Below are 26,134 nucleotides of genomic sequence, written 5' to 3' on the forward strand. Positions count from 1 at the left end.
TTTTCAAGGACTCTGCATCTCATGTTCCCAATATTTATTGCTTATTTATTAATAATGATCTTTTTGTACTTGTACAGTTTGCTGTCTTTTGAACACTGGATGAGGGAGGTCATTCATTGATGCTATTGTGTTCTTTATATTTACCTTGAAGGCCTGCAAGGAAATGAAACTCATGATTATATATGGTGACATCTATATGGTTGATAATAAATTTACTTTGAACTTTGTCAGTTAGATGAAATGATTATTGTATGACAGACCTTCCTGTGGAAGTCAAATCAATTTGGGTGAGCTGAGCACCAACAAAGGCCAGAGACCCTCCTCGAAAGCCTCTGCATTCATAGGGCAGAAAACAGTTGTCACACTGTTGGGCAAGTCGGGAATTAAGATCTCAGGATTGTGTGTGACTGGAGTTGAGCGGTCATCCTGGAGACATTAGACAGGACAAATATGATCCGCTGTAATAGGGTGCTATGTGAATTCAGTATATTATTTTGCTGATACAGTGAGGAATGAGCTTAAGAGAAGTTAATTTTGGACTGCACTTTGTGCAACGGGAAAGGGTTGGACGATGAGCCTGTTGACAAAAGCCCACTTGGGTTTGCAACGGATGTGGCTTGGTATGAAATTTCTACTTCTCATGCAACCAGAGGAGACTCAAGTGGTTTTGCAGATACTGGATATCTTGATCAGCACACATAAAATGCTGGAGGTTGGGCAGCATCTATGGAGGGGAATAAAGAGTTGACATTTCAGGCCTAGACCCTACAACAGGGCCGCTATGAGGTGATTTGGTTGTGGTTGTTTGGAGGAACACATGGGGAGATTTGATGGTGTCTCTCGGCTAAATGAAGAATTGATGCATAACTTGGAAAATATATCTCCATAGAGTCACAGAGCACAAAAACCGGCCCATAGAGATCATGACAACCATCAACCACACATTGTCAATGACCCCACTCAATTTTCTCCACATTCATAATCAGAATCAGGTTTCTATCACTGACCATTGAGTGTGACTTTTCAGGTGCCTGCTTCCCTCCTGACGGCAGTAATGAGAAGGGGGCATGTCCTTCATGATGAGGGTCCTAAGGGATGGATGCCGTCTTCTTGAGTCATCACATCTTGTCCTTAATGTGCTCGATGGTGGGAGGTTTGTGCCCATGTATCTGCAGCCTCTTGCCATCCATCGGAGCCTCCATGCCAGGCTGTGATGCAAACAGTCAGAATGCTCACCACCGCACTTCTGTAGAAATTTGTAGGAGCCTTTGGTGACAGACCAAATCTCCTCAAGACCCTAACAAAGTAGAACCACTGCCGCGTCTCCTTCATGACGGCGTCAACACGTTAAGCCCAGGACAGAGCGCATCAGCACTCCCCAGGTCCTTCCACTTGCTGGGGGCAGTTGATGGCAGCCAATTAGCCTACTGACCAGAGGGCTTCTGGGGCGTGGGAGAAAAGCCACAGGGTCACGGGGAGAACATGCAGAACTCCACACGCAGGGCAGATCAGGATCAAAGCTGTGCCACAACAGCGGCTTTCCCAGCTGCTCGTTCTGCTGCAAAGCTCTAAAGGCTCAAGAGGAAAAGTTCATCCATGGCTGACCCGAGAAGTCAAAGGCAACTTTAAGTCAAAGGAGAAAGCTTGTAAAGCCATTAGAAGAGGCTGGAGGCCCCAGGATCTGAAGAAATCAGAGCTTAATGAAGATTGTGGAGCAGCAAATATTGTGTCACAGATGGGAAGCAGAGCACGGTGGTGTAAGACAGCTTCCTCATCAGTAGGAAGTGGCCAATGGATTTCCTTGGGGTTGTTTTTCTAAACCTTTGCTCAACTTACGAAATATTAATGACTTGGATGTGTTGGGAGAAGACAATTTCCAAAATGACGCAAAACTGTGAGTAATGGTGTATGGTGGCAGCAACGGAGAGGCAGCAGAGTGGGCAGATGATGTTTAATGTGGACAGTCTGGAGGATGTAGAGGGGCTCCAGGGATAGGGGAGTCAGTGAGAAAATGGGTGCAGCCCCATAGCTCCCTGAATGTGATGTACTAAGCTGATAAGGAAGGCATGTTTTTGTCAGACAAGGCATTGAATTCAAGAGTCAGGAAATTGCATTACAGTATAAAATTCCAGTTAAGCCATATCTAGAATATTGCATTCACTTCTGGTTGCCCCATTACAGGAAGTATGTGCAACCTTTGGACAGGGTCCAGAAGAGGTTTACAAAGATGCTGCCAGGATCAGAAAACGTGCAAGACGGCTTGAACAAAGTTGGGTTTGTTTTCTCTTGGAGTGCGAGAGGCCGAGGGGAAACTTGATAGAGGTTCATGTAATTATGAGAGTCATCGATAACTGGGTCGAAATGACTACTATTAGAGGGCAACACACATCAAAGTTGCTGGTGAACGCAGCAGGCCAAGCAGCATCTATAGGAAGAGGCGCAGTCGACGTTTCAGGCCAAGACCCTTCGTCAGGACTATTAGAGGGCATACATTTATGATGACTGCGCAAAATTCAAAGGAGATGTGTAGTGCACATTTTTTTGTCCTTATAGTGGTGGTGTCCGGAATGCGCTGCCAGAGTTTCTAATGAAGGCAGACACAATAGAGGAGCTTAAGAAGCTCTTAGCTAGGTGCATGAATGTGGAAAGAATGGAGGGGTATGGACATTGGGTAGACTGAAGGGATTAGTTTAGTTCAAAGTATATTTATTATCAGACTATGTACACTAAAAACAACCTTGAGATTTTTCCCCTTACAGGCAGCCACAAAACAAAGAAACCCAATAGAATGCGTTAACAAAAAAGTGTAGAAAAATGCCAGTCATGCAAACAATGAAAGTAGGGAAATAGCATTCAGAACTGAAGTTCACGAAAGTGAGTTTCTAGCCACGAAGCCGGTCGTCACTGCAGCTGATCCAGTAGCCTGTTAGTTGCAGGCCACAGCCCCAGTTCAGTGCAGAGATGAGTAAACCTTGTATAGCAGCGAGCAGAACACCAGCCCGTCCCTCACCTTTGTCTCTGACCACCACCCCCCTCCCCCAACCTTTTCAATCTGGCCTAGTGCTTAATTCAGGCAAACTTCACGTTGTCCCTTGCTCTTGGACTCAAGCCCTACCAGTTCACTATGCGCCCAGGTCCAGGTCCCACCGTATCCAGCCTTTCCGATCTGGTGTGGCACTTAAATCAGCCAAACAGCAGGTCATTCCTTGCTCTTGGGCTCGGGTCCCGCTTCCTCGACTCCACCTCACCTTCCCTCAGTTCTGCCACTTCAAATCGCCTCAACGTCCACTCCAGCAACGGCCAAACATTGGCTCATTCTTCACTCTCATGCAAGGGCCAAGCTGCCTCGAATCGGCCTATACATGCCATACCGCAAGCACCCTGCACCTTTGAGATTTCAGTTCACACTGCAAAAATGCCAGGTTTCAAAGCTACATTTTAATGTCAGAGAAATGTATAAATATACATTCTGAAATGCTTTTCCTTTGCAACCGTTCATGAAAAACAGAGGAAGTGCCCCAAAGAATGAACAACAGTTAAATGTTAGAACCCCAAAGTCCCCTCCCAGCTCCCCTCCCCCCACCAGCAAAAAAAAGCGTCGGCACCCGCCACAGAGCTCTCAAGTGTGCAGCAAAAACAATGGTGGAGACACAGACTTCAAAGACTATGCGGTCACCCGGTATTCTACATACCACAGGTTCGCTCGCTCCCTAATAAGGAAGAAAAGGATGTCTCCATTTCACAGTGACAGGGGAGACATAACAAACAACTCACTGGTCTACGATGTTAAAAGTCCATTACGTCGCTTTTTCCAAGCTCTGTGCCCAAAGATCTCAGGTCTCTGGGCACACAGCCAAAGATCTGCCAGCTCCCACGACACACCGGTCTGGGATACAAACCTTTGATCTGCCCGTCTCCAGAGCCCCGAGATCCTAGGCCTCCAAAGGCGAGCCGAGCTCGTAGGCCGCACCCTTGGCCTATTGGATAATGGCCAGTCGTGACACCCTGAGAGCGGGTCCCTTTCCCTCAGAGAACTGAAGTCAGTGTGTAACTCCAGGTCAGGGTTTTCAAAAGAACCCTGAAAGGGAAAAATAGAGATAATAAAGATGGAAATAGAGCTGTTTCTGAAGATGCAAGCAAAGGAGTCGCCGTTTAGTGCCATCTTGACTAAGCTCCACCTCCCAGTTGTACAGATGGTTGAAAGGCTCATCTCTGAAGGGGAAGTTACAGGATTTTGATTGCAGTCCTGGTGAAGGGTCTCTGCCAGAAACGCTGGTTGTTTACTCTTTTCCATCGATGCTGCCTAGCCTGCTGAGCTCCTCCAGCAGTTTGTGTGTGTTGCTTTGGACTTTCAGCAGCTGCAGATTTCCTTGTGTTACTGATAGCAGTGATCACTTTTGAGAAAAAAGTGTGGTCAATAGTGTAAATTATAGCTTTGTTTGCCGCCAGCAAATCGTCACTGTGCTTCACTAGTGCCATCTTAAACCGGAACACTTAATTACTAGGCATTTATTTACTAATTTAATCACAACTTGTGGGCTGAAGGATCTGTACTTTGCTACACTGTCCTATATACGGTTCTATGCTTGTACAGTTTGAAAAGCTGTAGCAACAGCCAACGTTGGTGCTGTACTGTCCTATGTTTTTTATTTACGTTATTTTATTTAGAGATACAGTGTGCAACAGGCCTTTCTGGCCCACTAAGCTGCATTGCCCATCAACTCACCTGTTTAACACTAGCCTAACCAGGGGATAATTTACAATGACCAATTAACCTACTAATCGGTACATCTTTGGACCGTACGAGGAGACTGGAGTACCCAGAGGAAACCCACGCATTCAGGAGGACATATAAACTCCTTACAGACGCTGTTGGAAATTAACTCGGATCTCCGGAATACCGGAGCTGCAATTGTGCCACACTAATCACCGTGGTACTCTGGCAACCATGGCATCGTCTATGACTTGGTGGATGGAATAACACGAGGTCACTCAGTTTAGAAGAAAGTTGAGTGGGAATTCAGAGGCCAGTCAAAGTTTGGGTGCATGTATAGCAACTGTAAGATTTGAGTGAGAAGGAGGGAGACCTTGTTGGGTTCTCAAGGGCCCTGTCAAGACTACATCTGCAACATTGAGCAAGGTCGTGTCTCCCTGCTGAAGGAAGGGAATACTCGGGACAGAGGTTTGACCAGCATGATTGCCAGGATAGTGGGCTTGGTGCGTGAGGAGGGACGAGACAGAATGGGCCTGTACTCCGCAGAGTTTACAAGAATGAGCTGTGATCTCATTGAAACATGGGAAATCCTTAAAGGGTGGTGGTTCACCTGGATGGGATGTCACTGTCTCAGAATCAGATGTCACCACCCGGGGTTGAAGAGTGTCTTCACCCCAGAGGAAGGTGAATCCTTGGAAGCCTCCATTTGAGCGACTCAGTCAGAATGCATCCAGAATAGACAGGGAGTGGTTGTACGAAGAAATGCAATGGGATTGGAACAGGAAAATGGGTAAATTAATGGGTTGTGATCTTACCAAGTGTTGGAGCAGGAGGTAAATGACCAACTCCTGCTCCCATTCCTGAAATGATGGAATGAGGTTATCATATGAGAAGTGTCTGATGGCTCTGGACCTGAATCCACTGGAGTTTAGATTAGGTTAGATTATGAGGACGCTCAGTCCTCATTTATTGTCATTTAGAAATGTATGCATTAAAAAAATAATACAATGTTTCTCCAGAAAGATAATACAGAAGCACAGGACAAACCAAGACTAAAACTGACAAAATCACATAATTATAACATATAGTTACAACAGTGCAAAGCAGTACCGTAAATTGATAAGGAGCAGACCATGGGCATGGTAAAAAAAAGTCTCAAGTCCCAATAGCTCCATCATCTCACACAGACGGAAGAAGGGAGAAACTCTCCCTTCCATGAATCTGCAAGCTCCGCAAACTTGCCGATGCATTGGAAGCACCCAACTGCAGCCCACTCTGAGTCCGTCCGAAAACTTTGAGCCTCCGACGAGCCCTCCGACACCGAGCACCGAGCACCATCTCTGCTGAGCGCTATGACCCTGCCCCGGCCGCCGAGCAACAAGCAAAGCCAAGGACTCCCTCTGGAGATTCTGGATCACACAGTAGCAGCGGCAGTGAAGCGGGCATTTCAGAAGTTTCACCAGATGTTCCTCCGTGCTCTCATGTCTGTCTCCATAAAATCAGGATTGTGCATGGCACCCTACTTGACAGATAACAGATATCATTCACCGGAGTGGCCGCTGTGAGCTGCATCGCGCCGCCATCTTCTCCTCCCGACTACTCCTCCATGTAGTTTTCATTGAAACCTATCAAATATTGAAAGGCCTAGTGAACGTGGAGAGGATGTTTGCCATAGTGGGGGAGTCTAGGACCAGAGGCAACAGCCTCAGACCAGAAGGACATCCCTTGAGTACAGAGACAAGGAGGAATTTCTTTAGCTAGAGGGTGGTGAGTCTGTGGAACTCACTGCCAGAGATAGCTGTAGAGACCAAGTAGGTATGGATAGGCATCAACATTTATAGGGAGAAGGCTAGACAGTGGGTTTGTAGGGGATAATAAATCAGCCATGATGGAATGATGAAGCAGGCTTGATGGGTCAAACAGCCTGATTCTGCTCTTATGTCTGATGGCATGTCTTATGTTAGGCTGAAAGTAAAGAGGAAATACAACTCTATTTACTGCACCCTAATAGTGTGCAGAGACAAAGAGGTCCCATACCACCTGGTTCAAGAACATCCATTTGATTCTTGAACCCTAAAGGCACAAGCTTAATCAGTGGGGATTAGTGACATTGTTCACTTTGCACAAAAATCGACTTCGTTGCCCTTTCTTCGAATTGTGTTCTTTCTTGTAAAGTGTGTTTATAATTTATATCTAGTTTACATTTGTCTTGTGAAAGTTGTGCCTGTGATATCCTGTGCTTCTGCAAGTAAATCTTTCATTGTACGTGTGCATACAGTACATGGACTCGTGCAGATGACAATAAACTCAAACCCAAATTCGAATTCTCAACTTGTCACATATGCCTGTTAGGCTGCATTCTCCAGATACCTTACAAGGTAACTGTAGCCTTCAGCCAGGAGCAGATGTCATCAGGTGGTTCCCAACCTTCACAGAGTGTTTCGACCCTCAACCACGACACTCTCCAGCTGGTGCGCCGGCAGTGGCATCCGCTCCTGGCTTCCAGCTTCCCTCCTCTCGCCTTACCCAAATCCAACAAGAGGCTCGTTCTGCCTCTTCCCCCATCCTACAAGCTGCTTGTTTTTTGCTCCTTTCGTCCAAGACCAGAGCTGACAACAACCCCCATGCTGATTTGGCTGGGAAACCTCTGCAGCCGATCTCCACAGGGAACAAACATGCCTGCCATCCCTTGCCTTTACACCCCTGCACTAAGGGCTGGTATTTCAAGGCCTTTCTCTCGTGGGCCTCTTCCCATCTCTCCTCCCATGGCACAGTCAGTTCAACCAGAATTATTTTCCAGTCTTCCGTTGACCACAGTACAATGTCCGGGCGTAGGTTGTGTGCACCACATCCGGGAGCTGCAGCCTCCTTCCCACATCAACCCTCATCTCCCAGGACCTGGCCGTCAGCAGCAGATTGGGCTTTGGTTGTTTGGTTATGAAAGGCCTGGCTCCCTCTTTGATGAAGGTGATGGCTTTCCTCAAATCTGTGCCAGCCGTCCTCTTCTTGCATCTCTCTCGCTCTAGTGTGTCGGCAAGAGTCAGAAGCACCTTACCATGGCGCCACCTATACCGTCCTTGAGTTAGAGCTGTTTTACACCCAGACAGTATATGAGCCAGTGTCCCCTTTTCACCACAGAGCTTACGGTTTGGGTCCTCTCTCATCCCCCATGTGTACAGGTGTAATGGCGAAGGAAGGATGTCATACACGGATTGCAAGAGGAAGGAAATACGGAAGGGCTCCAGTCTCCATAACTCTGCCCATGAGATCTTGTGCTTGGGTAGATCCCATTTTGTCCAGGCACCCTGGGACCCTTGTTCCACTGCCTTTGAAATCCGCTTCTCTTCCTCACAGATCCGTACTTCTGCCTGTATCATGTCTCACCTGTTCCTTATGCTTGTGTTTCCCTACTGCTGGAAGTGAACTGAGCCGAGGCCTTGCCGCCTGACGCAGGGGTTGCCGATGATGTCTCGCAGCTTCAGAGAACACACTGCCTCTCCACAGCTGCGTTGGCTGCCCACTTGCACCCAGATCTGGTTGTAACGCCTGCTTGCTTTACCAAGACGTCATTAGAATCTCTCAAGCTTAACAAGGCTCTGCATTTTGCCACCTTGAATTCCTCCACAACAGTTGACAGGGGAAGCTGCAGTTGCCCAGATCGAATATAGAGGCCCACTGAAGAGAAGCTTGGGGGAACTCCCAACCATGTCTGCATCTGCAGGTGCTTGTTGGTTTTCCTCTCGATGCCCCCTACGGCAGTCATGGGGAACTCATAAAGTGTGAAGAGCCAGAGAAGGCTGTATTGGTACAGCCAGGTCTTGAATTTACTGGGAAGTCCAGATTTGTTGATCTTCTTCAGCCATTCCTCTGTCTGCTTCACAGCATTGGTGACATTAGCCCCATCTAATCAGTGACACATTAAACCACTTCCTCAAGCATTTTTTTGGGTTATCTTCAATGGAAGGGATGATGTCACCCTGAACTTGGAGGCTAAACTTGCTAGTAACTTTGCCCTTTCTGATCACCATACACCTGGATTCCTTGGCCTTGAAGGACAGCCTCGCCCAAGTGGCTACATTACCCAGGGTTTCCAATACCCATCTTGCTTGGACATGTGACACAGTTGTTATAATGATGTCATCCATGAACCCTCGTAGAGCCGGCTGAACAATATCCGACTCCAGCGTCGGGCCACGGGTTACATCTTCTGCTGCTGATAACAGGAGGTTCATTTTAATAAATAGGGTGGGGGAGATGGTGCACCCTGTTGGAATCCCCTTCTGGAGGTCCTGCCAACTAGTTGTGAAATGGGCTGATGTAAATCTGAGTTTGAATCCTCCTAGGTAGCTGGTGATCATGACATCCTTCCTTCGCCATTACACCTGTACACATGGGGGATGAGAGAGGACCCAAACTGTAAGCTCTGTGGTCAAAAGGGGACACTGGCTCATATACCATCCGGGTGTAAAACAGCTCTAACTCAAGGACGGTATAGGTGGCGCCATGATAAGGTGCTTCTGGCTCTTGCTGACACACTAGAGCGAGAGAGATGCAAGAAGAGGGCGGCTGGCACAGATTTGAGGAAAGCCATCACCTTCATCAAAGAGGGAGTCAGGCCTTTTGTAACCAAACAACCAAAGCCCAATCTGCTGCTAACGGCCATGTTCTGGGGGATGAGGGTCGATGTGGGACGGAGGCTGCAGTTCCCGGATGTGGTGCACACAACCCTATGCCCAGACATTGTATTGTGGTCAACTGAAGACTGGAAAATAATGCTGGTTGAGCTGACTGTGCCGTGGGAGGAGGGATGGGAAGAGGCCCATGAGAGAAAGGCCTTTAAGTACCAGCGCTTAGTGCAGGGGTGTAAAGATGAGGGATGGCAGGCATGGTTGTTCCTTGTGGCAATCAACTGCAGAGGTTTCCCAGCCAAATCAGCATGGCGGTTGTTGTCAGCTCTGGGCTTGGACAAAAGGAGCAAAAAACAAGCAGCTTGTAGGATGGGGGAAGAGGCAGAACGAGCTCTTGTTGGATTTGGGTAAGGCGAGAGGAGGGAAGCTGGAAGCCAGGAGCGGATGCCACTGCCGGCGCACCAGCTGGAGAGTGTCGTGGTTGAGGGTCGAAACACTCTGTGAAGGTTGGGAACCACCTGATGACATCTGCTCCTGGCTGAAGGCTACGGTTACCTTGTGAGGTATCTGGAGAATGCAGCCTAACAGGTGTATGTAACAAGTAATCTCTGGTTTGTACCAGTGGCTTCCAGGAAAGACTGGATGGCAACCAAGGAAGGTCGCTGACACTGGCCTGATCTCCAGGAAAGACTGGCACGGGCTCACAAGGCTAGTTGTGGGCAGCACTTGCAAGAGGGCACCACTCAAGCTACAATTGAACACAAAGAGCAATACCCCCAGAGTCTCCTAAGAGGGGGGAAGGATGAGAGACTCAACTGGACGGTCATACTGGCAATGACCAGGACAGGAAACACGACTATGAGGAAGCTAAAGCAAACAACACTGACCAGAGAGGAACTCACGGTAAGGTGTCATTGCATGAAAGGCTGCAAAAACATCAGAGGGCTCAAGATACATCAGAGCAGGTCTAGATGTGGATCAATGGTGACCCAAGTGCAGCACACAGACTTAGTGTCCAGTTAAATGAAGGAGAATTCCAGCCAGGAAGCACCCCACAGAGCCAAAGATCTCTCCGCACTTGAGTGACCTCAGGACCAAACAACAGACCAAGTGAGTTCCTCTTTGACTACCCCAATCCATTCATCAAGGAAAGACAGGATCAAATGGCCTAGACCGTCAGACAACGTCGCCTGGATGCATTTCGATGATGATCTAGACAGCATCCTGGAAGTTGCCTTAGCAGGTCCAGTACACAGAAAGATCGACTCACTCACAGTCATAGCGTACAATCTAGCTAAGGAATGATTTGGCCCAATGGAGCAGAGAAACTATCCTGAGTTACCGCGGCAACCAAATAGGAGGGAAAGGGAGGTTTGTCGCTTGAGAGGCGAATTAAAGACGCTCAACAAGAGGTTTAAAACCAGCTCACTGGCAGAAAAAGGTATCAAGGACTTAACCAGTATGCTGTGGGAAAAGCTGTGCAAACTCCGGAGGGTGGAACATTTGCGACAGCAAAGAAGGAAGAAAGAGAAAAGGCGAGCGCAGTTTGTGAGAGATCCATTCAGCTTCACCAGCACTCTTCTCGGCCAACAAAAATCTGGTATACTATCCAGCTCGAAGCCACAGGTAGAGGAGTTCCTGTGGGAGGCACACAGCGACCCACGGAGGGGTCAGGGACTAGGAACCATCCGGGCTGTGCGTAGACCGTCAATTGAGCTGAATATGAAGGAGCCTACATGGCAGGAAACCCAAGACATCATCCGGAAAGCTAAAGCATCAGCTGCCCCAGGCCCAGGCGGCATACCTTATAATGACTTGGCCCCGTGAAATCATTGGCACAGAAACCTCAAAACAATTATCACCTCCTACCCCCGCCCCCGCCTCTCCCAGCGATGTTAGACCATAAGACACTACTTGGCCCACTGGGCCTGCTGCATTTTCCCCCATTCAAACTCATTCTCCTGCTTCCTCCTGTGTGTTGAACCATTGCTGGAAGAAGCTCTGAAGACAGCAGAGGGGATGGAGTGCCCTCTGCCTGGAGCCTTCAGAGTGCATTACCAGGACTCACACAGCACAGAAACAAGCCATTCGGCCCAACTCCTCATGTTGACCAAATTGGCCTACTGAGCTAGTCCCATTGCCTGGGTTTCACTCATATCCCTCTAAATCTTTCAAATCCATGTACTTGTGCATGTCTCTTCTGACTGCCAGAATGGTACCCACATCTATCACTTCCTCTGTATCCCTCAGATCCCCTTTAAGCCTCTGTCCTCTCACCCCTGGCTTTTCTGTCCTGCAAACATCCACTTTCAAGTACCTGGGGTGCACCTGGATGACAGACTTGAGTGCAGCACCAAGACAGAGGCTGTGTACAAGAAGGACCAGAGTTGCCTCTACTTCCTGAGGAGACTGAGATCCTTTGGAGTATGCAGGCCTCTCCTTCACATGTTCTATCAGTCTGTTGTAGCCAGTACAATCTTCTAATTAGTGGTGTGCTGGGGCAATGGCATCAACACAGGCAATGCCAACAGTCTCAACAAACTGATTAGAAAGGCTGGCACGAGGAAATCTGCAGATCCTGAAAATTCAAGCAACACACACAAAACATGCTGGTGAACGCAGCAGGTCAGAAACGTTGACTGCACCTCTTACTAAAGATGCTGCCTGACCTGCTGCGTTCACCAGCATGCTTTGCGTGTGTTGCTGGAAAGGCTGGGTCTGTTATAGGAGTCAATCTGGACACACCGGAGGCTGTGGCAGAACAAAAGACCCTATGGAAATTCCTGGCAATTCGGGACAATGTTTCTCACCCTCTGCGTGCCACCTTGGCAGAACAGAAGAGCACTTTCAGTAATAGAGTAAGACAACTGAATAGCTCCATAGAGCGCTATATGAAGGAATTCTTACCCTCGGCCATTCAGCTCTATAATGAACCAACAGGAGGAGTGATGACCTCCTCCTGTTAGACTATTTCTGGTAAGGTATTTTTTATTCTTTCTACTCTTCTTCTAGTATTTATATCTCAGCACTTGTATTGCTACTGTGACACTGTAATTTCCTTTGGCATCAATAAAGTATTTATCTGCCTTATTTATGCAATCTTGTGATCATATATACCTCTTTCAGGCCACTCCTCAGCACCCTGCGCTGAGGAAAACAGTCCCGACCCATCCTCATAACCGCAGCCCTCCGGGGTCAGTATCACCGCCTTTGGCTCTCTTTTTCCAACCACACCACTGGCGAGGTGGCTGTGGCCCGAAGGAGGGAAGGACGGAGCTGCCTTGACTGGCTTTGTGGTGGCGGTGAACGAACCGGCTCTAGGGATACACATTTTTTTCCCAGTCTTGGTAAAGGGTCCCGGCCCGAAACGTCAACTGGTTACTCTTTAGGATGTTTCCAGGCCGGCTGAGATCCTCCCGCTTTTTTGAGCGCATTGCTGAGGGTTCAGCTCCTCGGCGTCACCCTCAGCAGTCTACCTGCGGCGGACGTGTCTGCTCGCGAGAGCAATCACGGCGACCAAATCCGCCTTCCCGCGGAGGCAACCCCCTCCACCCCCCACCCCCATGGCGGTAATCGCTGCAGAGACGGTCTCCGAGAGAGCTGACCTCCTCACCCCCGCGATGCTGCTGTTAGCATAACAGTTGTGATCGCCCGGCCTCTCCCCGCATGGCTTCCTGGACCGAGCGCTACAAATCAGATGTTTCCTGTCTAGCGACACATCAGCGCGGAACTTGCCGTGCTGCCCCAGGCATCGGACGCCCCGACCCGGCTGCCCCTGCCACTGATGCCTTGGGGCAACGTCCGGGCGGTCTGGAGGGTGGAGCAGGGAGACCGGGAAGATCAGAGCGACTGAGCGAAGGTGAGAGTTTAAACGGTCCTACACCGGTGCGGGAGAACTGTTGTTTGGCGCAGTTCGAACTCTTGCAAGCTCATCTCTTTCTGCCCGTCCTCTTGGCAGGTACATGAGCACTGTTGCGTTTCTAAATGTCTCCACTTTGCCTTTATTCCAAGAGACATCCCATACTCCCCAGGCACGCAGCCGCTCGACCATTTCCTGAGGAAGGGTTCACTAGCCCTGGCTGCTAGCGAGCTGATTCCCCCGGGAGCTCCGCGGCAAGTTGTCCACCACTCCCCCGGCCGGCCCAAAAGTTCAGCGACCGCTCACTGGGTTTGTGGGTTTCATTGCAGAAACCGTCACCGCACGCAAGGAATGGGGCCGTTCAGCCCGCCGACTCGGTGCGGGACAGAGCAGTCTGAGGGGGTGGGTGGGAGGGGGAACAGTCTCCCGTTGTTTCGGGGCGTGCGTGGGAGCTTTCGCACAGCGGGAGGGAGAAAGGAGACGTCGGCTGTCAGCTGGTGAGACAGAGGGAGCGGTCTGACGCTGTTATGGAGCTGGTTTCACAGAGGTGAGGAGTGGAGGGAGTGTATGCAGTGAGGGGTGTGGCGGGGGGGGGGGGGTTGTTCGCACCGGTGGAGAAGCTGTATGCTGCTCACACAGTGTCCGACCTGTCACCGCCTCAGGTCCCTGTCGGTCCTTCTATCCCTCCACCTCTGGTGGACCAGGAACGCTGACGTCCTGTGCCTCTCGCAATTAACGCTCAGGACCTGAGTGTTGATGAGAAGCTCAGTGTTTATCCCCTACACCGCACCCTCCCTTGAGAAGGTGGGAGTGAGACACCTCCCGCAGTGCTATTAGGTAGAGCGTTCCTGGGTTTAGACCAGCCTTTCTCAAACTTTCTGCCTTGGAGGAATCCTTAAAGTAATCTTCAAGTCTCAGGGAACCCCTGTGTAAACATTATTATATGTAGATAAGTTGTAGATGTGACAATCCAAAAATAATTGTCTATGCTCTTTAGAATAAAGCATGGATTTTTACCCAGCCTTTCTTGAAATTAATCTCTTCCTTTCCCTTTCATAAATTTTTAAAAACTCTAAGGCAAACATAATGCTTTTCTGTTAAATAACTGGCTTGAACCAAAACGAGATTTAATTTTTCTGAAGGTAGGCTTGGAAGATTTAATTTAAGTAAAGCTTGTAAATTGATTTTAATTAATGCTATTTATAACATGAAAATTTATTGACAATGTTAAATAATAAAGTTACTAAAAACCATAAGCCAAAGCAATATGAGTAAAAATATAGCCTAAAGCACAATTTATACAAGACTTTGAAAAAAAATGTTTTCTTACTAAGTGATATGATCAGGTTCATGTGAAACCTGTGCTTGTTTTTTTGCTGCACAAATACTCAATTCTGGGTTGAACTTGAGATAAGCACACGCAGATTTCACCATCAACTGAAATGCAATGATCTCTATCCTTGCTCTTAATGCTTGTTACACCAGAAAAAGCTTGCTCAAACATGTTAGAAGTTGAAAACTGCAGCAAAACATTCATTTCTTTCCTATGAATGGCAGGATGCTCTTCTTCCACAGAAATCCAGAACTTGTCCAGTGGCAGGTCAGTAAATCTCATCTTGAGTGCATGATCAGACTGCAGCTCAGAAAGTTCCTCCTCTTCTCTCAAAGTCAAGTTCTCAGACTAAGCAGAAGATTCAGAGAGAGGGTCCCTCCACCCTGTCAAACACTTGTGTCGAAAGGGAGGAAAATGCTCTTGAATTTTGTCCTGCAGTTCTTCCAGGTGGTTTTCAGTAAGACTTGAGACTTCTTCACGCTCAAGCCCAAACAGCAGTGGAAATGTTTCACGATTTCCTTTTGAAAAATAATTTTTCCAAAGATTCAGTTTACTTTCAAGTCCAAGAATCTTATCACTTGAAATCAAAATGTTTTTTCCAGGGCCTTGCAGAGGTTTGTTCAACAGGATCATATGATGAAAACTGTCTGTTAAGTAGGCTAGTTACTGCAGCCATTCTTCATCTTTAAAGCACTCGGCAAAATCTGGCCTTCTATTTTCTCGAAAGGACTCCTGCAATTCACCTTTCAGCTCAAACACCCTGTTGAGAATTCTTTCTCTGCTAAACCACTGAATTTCTGTATGTAGCAGGAGATTGGTGTGCCCTTTGTCCTGGTTTTCACACATTTTTTTAAAACATTCTAGAGTGAAGTGGTCTTTGTTTAATAAAGTTAACCATTTTTGTAGCATCATCCAGAACATTTTTCATTTCATTTCCAATAGTTTCTGACATCAGCACCCCTCTGTGAAGAAAGCAGTGTGTTGTGGCAACGTCAGGATTTTCTATTTTTTGCAACAACAAAGTGACAGGCCAGCAGCTGAGTACTGGCACATAAAAACTCCTTAAGAATGAAAATTTCCCTCCAATTTTCTACTATACCAGTAGAGTTTGTCTGCTCCCATAAGTCAGTCAGTGGTGTGTAAGGGAAAGCTGGGGGAGGTAATTCGGGAGGGAGAGGCTGACATCACAGCCCAAGTTGGGCAAGCCTATTCAATGCACCACACTCCACATCAGCCTACCATCCTCCCCTCTGTGCTGTAGCCCTCTGTAGTTTAGACCCAGTGACAGTGAGATGTTTCCAAGTCAAAGCAGTGGGGAAGCTGAAGAGGTTCCCTTCATCTGATGTCCTTGACCTTCTGGGTGGGAGAGGTGGCAGTTTTGGGATGGGGCGTTGAAGTGACTTGTTGCAATGCATTTTGTAGATAGTTCACACTGCAGCCACTAGACGCCGGGGCTGGAGGGAAGGGGTGAATGGGGTTACCGATGGAGCAGGCTGCTTTGTCCCAAAGCTTCTTGAGAGGTGTTCAGGGTTGAAATCCTGGCAAGTGGTACCTTCCTGCGAGGGGGTGACTTGGAGTTATCATGAGGTGAGGAGCCCCCAGTCTTGCTGCTGCGGTGTTTACGTGATGGGTCCAGCTGGGTGTCTGGCCAACACACACAAAATGCTGGAGGAACTCAACAGGCCAGGCAGCTTCTATGGAAAAGTGCGGTAACAGTCGACATTTTCGGCCGAGAGCTGAGCCCCAGGCTGATGTGGTGTGGGGTAGTCACATAATCACAGTTTCACACAGAATGGAAACGGGCCCTGCGGCCCATCTCCTCCATGCTGACCATTGAGGGCATTTGACCCATGGCCCTCTGAATCGGATTACAGTACTGGCTCAGCATGCGTAGATAGTCACCACCAGGGATGAGCTGTGGTTACACGGCTCGCTCCTGGTTTCCGGATAAGTAGTCCTTGCCTCATCCTGGGGTATCACCTTACGGTTTCAAACTGGAATATCCAATTTCCCCCTCCTCCTCTCTCAGCAACCAGCATCCCACTGGAAGCAATACCCCACCATTAAGTGTCTGTCCTTCCTCATCGATGCTCCAAGCTCCAGCCTTCTCCCTGCCCCTGTCTAAACCTCTTTTACCCACCCCTTCTCAGACTGGGTAGCTTCGCGATTCCAAACTCCTCTCCTCTGCCAAGTGCCTTGTGGTGGTATTGCCTCACTGTGCGCTCTCCCCACCCCCCCCCCCCCACGCCGAACAGGAGCAGTTTCTCTACTCTTCACTCAAGGGGCTCCATTCAGCCCATCAGAGAAACAGACCATGCTCTTTGTCCCAACAAGTCAGTGCCGACCATCACACTAATTGCATTTCATCTCCCCTTCCCCCAGACTACACACACACACACACACACACACACACACACACCTCTCCCCTGCCAGGGGTGGGGATTGAACCCAGGACTCTGGAGTGCTTTTACCTGGTAAGTCACTGTACCAGCCACTCAGCTGATGCAGTGACAGATACACAAGAGTAGATTCCAGCCGCACATTGTGCCAATGTGCAGGTTATATTTCCCATAGCTGTTTCTCACAACGTCCCACGAGGCCATTCCACACCCCCAGTCCGTGCTAGCTCTCAGATCATCCCCATCCTTGCATGTTTCCAGGGAACACACTTTCCCACCGGAAACTGGGTTTGAGCTGATGGCTGGTGCAGTAAATGTAGACCATTTGGCCCTGCATAGTGGGTTACCTTAGGTCCCACACCCTGTTCAATCGCCCATCCAACACCCGGTCCGGTAGTTGGGATAAATCAGAGTGGGAGGCAGGAGGGTGGGGTTCAGCATCGATAAAGACCATAAACCCAAGATCCCTGCTTCCCGATCTACCCCTCCATGAGCCCACTTCCCTCTCCCTGTGATTCCAGGAGCACGTTCCACTCCCTGCCCTGGGACAGCAGTCAGGAGCAATTCACATATTTGGTTGCTGGTTGCACCAGAAAGATAACCAGCAGTGCAAGTTATATATCTGCTGGTTACTCGCTGACGACTACCGGTTCCTAGTCCTCCTGTTCTCCCAGTTACGCAGTGAACATTCTCCTGGTTATCTAGAGATGTCTGTGCTGATTACTGAGCACGGGATTATGCTGACTGCACAGTTACCAGTTCTGCTGGTTAGTCAGTGATGGCTCTGATGATTACTAGTTTCACTGATTCATAGTGATTATTTTGCTGCTTACTTAGTTGTGATTATGCTGGTTATTAGTTATGGTTACTGAGCATTGGATTGTGCTAGTTACACTGTTCCTAGTTCTGCTGGTTGCAGTGCAAGTTCTGCTGGTTACTCAGTGTCGATGGTAATCAGAATATGGATTAGAATGTCCCCTCCGAGCAGAAGCTCGTTTGGGTCAAACCCAGGGGTAAGGTCACTGTTTTCAGTGGGGAACCAATCTCGAAGATCCCACTTAACCGGCCACCACACCCCCACCCTTCAACTAGAGGAGCATTTCATTATCAACAGAGTTAAAGCTGGGGGAGTTAATACAGTGCAGCAGGACAACCAGGGGAATAGAGCACATTCGGCCCATCATATCTGTGCTGAACATGATGCTAAATGAAACCAAATCTCTTCAGCCTGCACGTGATCCGCATCGCTCCAATACCCTGCACGTTCATGTGTCTGTCCAACGGCCCCTTAAGAACCTCCACACCACCCCTGGCAGCATATTCCATGCACCCATCATTCTTTGTCGAAAACCTGACCCATACCTCTCCTTTAAATGTTCCCTCTCTCATTTTAGGGTAGGAAAAAGTTTGCCTACCCTAGCTATGCCTCTCCTAATCATATAAGCCTCCATCTGGTTTTTCCTCAGCCTCTGATAAGGACACCCCAAATTTATCCAACCTTCCCTGAAACCCAGTGGCCAGCTGGTGGGATAGTGGCATCAGTGCTGGACTTCGGAGCGAAGGCTCCTGAGTTCGAATCCAGCCAGCTCCCTTGCACGTTTTCCATCCGTGCTGGGTTGAGCGTCAAGCTAGCAACCTAGCAACTCTGCCTCGTAAAAATAAGAAAGCCTGCTTTTAAAAAAAAATGCCTCAAAGAGGGCTTTCTTCTTCTTCTTCTTCTTCTGAAACCCAATAAGCTAGGCCTTAACTGTGATCTGGAGGGAAAGGAGCAAAGAGTGTCCCCTTGTACATTCCATGCACTGCCAGTTTCCTGTAGGACATGAGCTGATTGTCCAATGCCCACATCTCTCCTGCAGAGGTCCACAGTGTACAACATAGAACAATTCATATTGTGCCAATCTCAATACCAACTTATACTAAATGTCCTCCTGTGTAATGCCGATATTGCTTTGTTCTCCTCTTACTCATAGATCCATCTAAGAGCCTCATAGAATCCATCAAACTGCCTGCCTTGCTAACCCATTCCAGGCAGCGATCACTCTCTGTGTTAATAAGACATGCTCCTCTCATTGTCCTTAAACTTACCCTTTCAGCTTGAAAGCACACCCTCCTTGTTTGACATTTCTACCCCCAGGAAAAGATTCTGACTGTATATCTAATCTATTCCTTATAATTAAAGAAAACTCTACCAGGTCTCCCCTCGGCCTATGGTGCTCTATGGCAGGGTTTTTTATGCCATAGACCTCTACCATTCATCAAGGGGTCCATGGACCGTTGTTGGGAACCCCTGCCCTGGAAGAACAAACCAATCGTGTCCAACCTCCTTATAGCTTATGCCTTCTAATCCAGTAATCCATGTCTTCACCTTCTCGACATTATTCCTATAATAGGAATGGCCAGAACTGCATACAGTACTCCTAAGTGTGGTCTAATTAAAGTTTTATATAGATTTCCTGACCTTATACTCAACACTCCTAACAATGGGGGCAAGCACCTTATCCACTCATGTAGTCACTTTCAGTGAACTATGAACTATGGCCTCAAGATCCCCCTGTACCTCAACATTGTTAAGGACTCTACTATTAACTGTAAACCTTCTCCTTTCATGTGATCTCCCTTCTGCCGTCTGCGTGAGATGATGAGGCTATCGGAACTTTGAGTCTTTTTTTACCGTGCCCATGGTCTGCTCTTTATCAAATTATGGTATTGCTGTGCACTGTTGTAACCATATATTATAATTATGTGGTTTTGTAAGTTTTAGTCTTGGTTTGTTCTGTGTTTCTTGTGATATCATTCTGGGGGAACGTTGTATTATTTTTTAATGCATGCATTTCTAAATGACAATAAACGAGGACTGAGTGTTCTCATAATCTAATCTAATCTCCCAAAGTGTAGCATTTGTGTGACGTGACAAGTGTAACCCTCAGATTGAATTCCTTCCAGTGTGACACACACAGTGCTGGAAGAGCTCAGCAGCTCAGTGTCACGTACCCCGTGACGGGGATTAAGAAACCAGCAGAGATGGAAACCACTTTGGAGTCCAGTATTGCTATAAACTACTAATATTTATCAGTAACTACACAATACAGTAATATAAATGCAGATCTATCAAACAGGTTAGCAATGATTATATATAAAAGTAAGTGTGGAATATATATGTATGAAAACCAAGCTTCTTTAAGTCTAGGGGTAAAAAGATACAGTCTTACGATGTAATGTTCAGTTCAGTTCGTGATATTTAGTTGAGTAGTGATGGGGAGAGAATGAGAGAGAGAGAGAGAGAGTGTGAGTGAGTGAGTGAGTGAGTTGAGTTGAGTCGAGTCCTCAGGTGAGCTGATGCCGCTGATCTTCTCGTCGTCCTCCGAAATCCTTTACAAGTCACCGACTGTGACTCTAACCAGGGGGACCGGTCTTCTGTGGTGGAGCTATCACCCAGGCGAGGGTGGACACATAGACAACTCCCCACCAGTCAACCCCTTCTCCTCAAACTGGAATAGCAATTTGGATCGATCCGCCTGATCGATCCTCCAAAACCCACTTTCTCTGCGGGCACAACAATGCTCATTCAGTGTCCAGATCATGTGTCTGAGGTCTGTATCATCTGACTTCCCATTTATTTCTCTGTGCTGAGCATCACCTGTCATTCAAAGAGTCCCTCCCTCCTTTGTCTGTGAAGAAATGCACAAGCAGGCAACCAGTCCTTGAAAGTAACATCAACAACCTGCTGTCAGTCACCATAGCAACCTTCGAGCTGCTCGGTGCCGTCTCCAAACCCAACTCAGTCAAAATCCAAAGTTACTACCAGTGCCTTAAAGTGATAGTCCAACCGTCAATCTTCGTCTCTCTCTCTCTCTCTTTTCAAAAGCAACACATCGGTGGTAAATAACTGTCTCTCTCTGCCTCACTTCAAACAGTTAATAGGGGCGCTCCTGGATCCCCTCGCATCAGACAGCATCTGTGGAAAAGGGTCAACAGTTGATATTTTTGGCTGAGATCCTTCTTCAGGGCTGGAAAGGAGAGGGAAAAATTAGAGTAAGAAGGTGGGGGTGGGACAGGAAGAAGTACAAAGTAGAAGGCGATTGGTGAAATCAGGAGAGGAGGAAGGGGTGAAGTAAAAGAGCTGGGAAGTTAATTAATGAAAGAGATAAAGGGCTGGAGGGGAATCTGATAGGAGAGGATATAAGGCTATGGAAATAAGGTAAGCAGGAGCACCAGAAGGAGGTGATGGGCAGGTAAGGAGAGAAGGTGAGAATGGGAAACAGGTATGGGGAATGAAGGAGGTGGGGGTAATTACCAGAAGTTCGAGAAATCAATGTTCATGCCATCAGGTTGGAGATGACCCAGACAGAATACAAGATGTTGCTCCACAAGGCTGAGTGTGGCCTCAATGCAGCAGTAGAAGAGGCCATGGACTGACATGTCAGAATGGAAATTGGAAGTAGAATTGAAATGGATGACCACCAGGAGGTTCCACTTTTTCTGGCAGACAGAGCGTAGGTGGTCGGCGAAGTGGTCTCCCAATCTACCTCGGGTCTCACTAATATACACTGGGAGCACCAGAGACAATAGGCGATCCCAACAGACTCACAGGTGAAGTGTTGCCTCACCTGGAAGGATTGTTTGGGGCCCTGAATGGTGGTGAGGGAGGAGATGCAGGGGCAGGTGAGGCCCTTGTTCTGCTTGCAAGAATAAGTACCAGATTCAGAATCAGGTTTAATATCACCGGCATGTGTCGTGAAGTTTAACTACAGCAGCAGTACAATGAGGTATATGATAAATAAATATAGAGAAGAAATCTGAATTACAGTAAGTACATATATGCCTATTAGATAGTTAAGTTAAAATAAGCAGTGTGAAAAAAAACAAATAAAGAAGTAGAGAGGTAGTGTTCATGGGTTCAATGTCCATTTAGAAATCAGATGGCAGAGGGGAAGAAGCTGTTCCTGAATCACTGAGTGTGTGCCTTCAGGTTCCTGTACCTCCTCCCTGATGGTAACAGTGAGAAGAGAGCACGTCCTGGGTGGGGGAGGGGGGTCTGTAATGATGGACGCTGCATTCCTAAGGAGGAAGATCAGTGGGGAGGGATGAGTGGACATCCTATGTGATCGGAGACCCCAGCCCAAGGCATCAGCTGCTGGAATAATTCTCTTCTTTGGACTTTCGTTCCCCACCTTTACCCCACCAGTGATGGGACCTCCTGCGTCCTGGTGTGTCCCTTGCAGCACCGGAGTTGCAGGCTTCTTCCTGCTGCATCCGGCACTGGTCCTGACCGCCAGTACAGAGTTTAGTCAGGCACCCCAGATGTGGGCTGTGACACACAAACAACTGTCCACAGCCCCTGGTTTGCCGGTTTCGCTGAGGTTATCTGTTCACAGAAGGGGAAAAGATCGTTATCTGTCACTTTGAGCTACTGACTTCCTCAGTGTTACATGATCAAGGCTCATTTTACTCGGAACTTATCCGCAGACCAAATATCTGTCAAAATGCTCACTATATCCTGGGACTTCACCTCCACAATTTTCGGTTGGGGCGGGGGAGGGGAAAGAGAATCTCAGTGATTCTTGATCCTCTGGCAGAAGAGATTAGAAAGTAGAACATAGAATGCAGAACGTTGCAAGTAAACACAGAACATAAAACATAGAATGGTACATTACAAAAACAAGCCCTTCAGCCCACAATGCATCTGCAGAACACAATACCGGATAAAACTATCGTGATCCACATCTCCACGCATTCTTGTGCCTCTTAAACATATGGGTCACATCTGGTTCCACCACTGGTAACTCGTTCCAGGTACCCACCACTCTCTTTTTCAAAATTAAGATTAATAAAAATTTTTTATTAAGTTTCAAAATTAAGCATACTAATAGGAATGACACATAGAGATCAGGATTACAATAATAACAGTTAACGTGAACAAGCACAGATTCCAAGTAACAAATATAGTTTAGCCTCCCAATCTCAAGTAACTGACCCACCACTCTCTGTGTAAATATGTAAATTTACAGGAGCATCCAGGTGTACCTCTTCTGGACCTTCTCCAAAGCCTTCATCTCCTTCCTGCAATTAGGTGACCAGTACTACAAATGGATGTTGTACTGTATAAGACATTGGTGAGGCCTAATTTGGAGTATTGCGTGCAATTTTGGTCACCAACCTACTACAGGGAAGATGGAAATAAGGTTGAAAAAATACAGAGAAAATCTATAAGGATGTTGCCGGGTCTGGAAGACCCAAGTTATAACGAAAGATTGAATAGGTTAGGACTTTATTCCTTCCAACATAGAAGATTGAGAGGAGATTTTGATAGAGGTATACAAAATTATGAGGGGTATAGATAAGGTAAATGCAAGCAGGCTTTTTCCACCGAGGTTGGTGGGACTACAACTAGGGTTAAGGGTGAAAGGAGAAAAGTTTAAGGGGAACATGAGGGGAAACATCTTTACTCAGAGGGTCATGAGAGTGTGAAATAACCTGCCAGCACAAGTGGTGCGTGCGAGTTTGATTTCAATGTTTAAGAGAAGTTTGGATAGGTACATGAATGGTACGGGTTTGGAGGGATATGGTCTGGGTGCAGGTTGATGCAGTCTAAATGGTTGGGCATGGACTAGATGAGCCGAAGGGCTTGTTTCTGGGCTGTACTTTCCTATGACTCTATAATGGTACACAGTACTCCTGAAGTTTTATAGAGCTGTGACGTGACTGCTTCTCATCTTTCTCTGAACTAGATCATCCTTGATTCTGAAATCGTGACCCTGGTTCTAGCTAGTCCCACGGCATTGGGGAACCTCCACTCAGTACCTCCCCACCTCTATTAGCTCTCCCTCTCTGTTTCAATAGGATCACTCATCAGATGCCAATGTGTATAAACTCAAAGTGCTCACCTCTGTTCACACACCCTGGAATCATCCCATGCACCGTCCCTACCCTTTTCCAAGCACGAACTGTCCTTTCCTATTTAAGGCCAAACCTGTGTGCTGTAAACCCATTCGGATCTGACCACAACGTATAAGAAGCCAATATGTTTGGCAATGGCGTTAGATCTGCATTGCAATGTAGTCCAGTTGGCAGAACATGATGGTCACTGGTAACCCCTGCATTTCCTACCCCCCCCCAAATGCCCCAGGAGCAAGGCACAGTTGGTTACCCACCCATCCTTCGTCACTACATCAGCTCCAACAAAGATCTACTGCTGGATACATCTTCCCCTGTCCTCCCTTTTCAGCATTTCAGGGGGACCATTCACTTCACCTGGTCCACTCCTTCTTTCCTACCAATCACCCCCTTCTCTGAGAACTTCCCTGAACAACCACAGGTGATGCAATCCCTGTCCTTTCACTTCTTCCCACCCCACCAGGGGGTCCATGGATCCCTTGATTATTGGTAGGGGTTCATCGCATTAAAAAAGTTGGGAAGCCCTGCTCCCCACCATCCCATGATCCAAACCGCCTCTCCAAGGGAAGCAGTGGTCCACTTCTTCCAATCTAGTGTCCTGCACTCATTGCTTGCAGTGTGGCTTCCTCAACACCAGATAAACCAAACACAAGTTAAATAAGAGCAGCAAACGGTCATCTACCCTGCCAAGCCTGCTCCACCAATTAATAAGATCACGGCTGGTCTGGACTCAGATTTAGCCTATAATCCTTAATTTCCTTGCTAACAAAAATCTATCAAACTGTGTCTTAAATATATTTAATGACTAGATTCTATGGCTCCCCTGGGTAGAGAATTCTACAGATTCACTACTCTCTGGGAAAAGCACTTTTTTCTCTGCCTTAAATCTATTTCCCTAGCAAGTGTAGTCCAAGGTGGACACAATTTTTCCTCATAACCTAACCATCTCTCCGGAATTTCTGGAATCATTCTTGTGAACCTCCTCCAAAACCAGTATATCTTCCCAGAAGTAAGGAGAACAGAACTGCACGTAGCATTCCAGATACAGCTTCACCATTGGTTTGATTGCTTTGTGGAACAATCGCCTAAGTCACAGGGGTGACCCTGAACTTACCAATCCCCTGTCACTTTCATCCCCCATCCCACCCTCACCCCCCACCTCGGTCCATCAGTCTGTGACCTTTACCTCCTGCGATTTTCATACACAACAGTTTCTAGAGCTTACAGAGAAGGGTACGAAAACCAAACAAAAAACAAATCCAGCGAGCAATGGCTCTGTGGGAGAAAACTCTCTGTTAATGAGAGAGGTCAGAGTAGAATAGCCAGACTGGATCAGACTGACAAGAAGGTGACAATAACTCAAATAACCACAATTTACAACACTGGTGTGCAGAAGAGCATCTCTGGATGCACAACCTATTGAACCTTGAGGTGGATGTTCTAGAAGATCACAAATATACACTCCATGGCCACTTTATTAGGTACAGGAGGACATAGGATCAGAAAATATAGAATCCTTGGGGTAGAGTTAAGAAACTGCAAGGGTAAAAAGACCCTGATGGGGTATACTGACTTCCAACAGTAGCCAGGATGTGGGATACAAATTACAATGGGGGAGTGAAAAGGCATGTAAAAAGGGCAATGTTGCGATAAACATGGGGAATTTCAGCATGCAGATAGAGTGGGAAAAACTGGCTTGTCCTGAATCCCAAGAGAAGGAATTTGTAGAAAGCCAATGTGATGCAGCTTTAGAAAAGCCTGTGGTTGAGTCAACTAGGGAAAAGGCAATTCTGGATTTGGTGCTGTGTAATGAACCAAATTTGTTTAGGGAGCTTAAGGTAAAGGAACCCTTAGGGAGCAGTGACCACAATATGAAGAGGATTCACACTGCAGTTTGGGGGGGGTGGGGAAGGAAGATAAAGTCAGATGTATCAGTATTACAGTGGAGTAAAGGAAATTACAGAAGCATGAGAGAAGAGCTGGGCAAAATTTATTGGAAGGGCATAAGGGCATACTAGCAGGGATAACGGCAGAACTGCAATGGCTGGAATTTCTAGGGAGCAATTCAGAAGGAGCAGGATAGATACATCCCAAAGATTAGGATAGATCTCATTGAACCCTATCAAATGTTGAATTGCCCTGATGGAGTGGATGTGGAGAGGATGATTCCTATGGTGGGGGAGTCTGTGTCCAGTGGACTCAGCCTCAGAACAGAGGGGTCATCCTTTTAGAATGGATATGAGGAAGGGTTTTGTTTTTTAGCCAGGGAGTAGTAGATCTGTGGAATTCATTGCTACAGGTGGCTGT

At 47.4% G+C, this 26,134-nt stretch overlaps 1 protein-coding gene across 3 annotated transcripts in view; it reads left to right on the plus strand.

Moving 5' to 3' along the window:
* Positions 1–12,844: 12,844 nt before the first annotated feature.
* Positions 12,845–26,134, plus strand: part of LOC134346282 (lysophosphatidic acid receptor 6) — a 29,660-nt gene continuing 16,370 nt past the window's right edge. The window contains exon 1 of one of the 3 annotated variants that reach the window (XM_063047632.1): positions 12,845–13,198. In XM_063047632.1, the coding sequence (XP_062903702.1) occupies positions 13,009–13,198 (190 nt within the window). In that variant the 5' untranslated portion in view covers positions 12,845–13,008. Of the gene's footprint in view, positions 13,202–13,638; positions 13,749–26,134 lie in introns of those variants that run through there. The other 2 variants (XM_063047631.1, XM_063047629.1) reach the window with 2 other exon arrangements.

This window comes from Mobula hypostoma, chromosome 5 (genome assembly GCF_963921235.1).
Source record: "Mobula hypostoma chromosome 5, sMobHyp1.1, whole genome shotgun sequence".
Lineage (NCBI taxonomy): Eukaryota > Metazoa > Chordata > Chondrichthyes > Myliobatiformes > Myliobatidae > Mobula > Mobula hypostoma.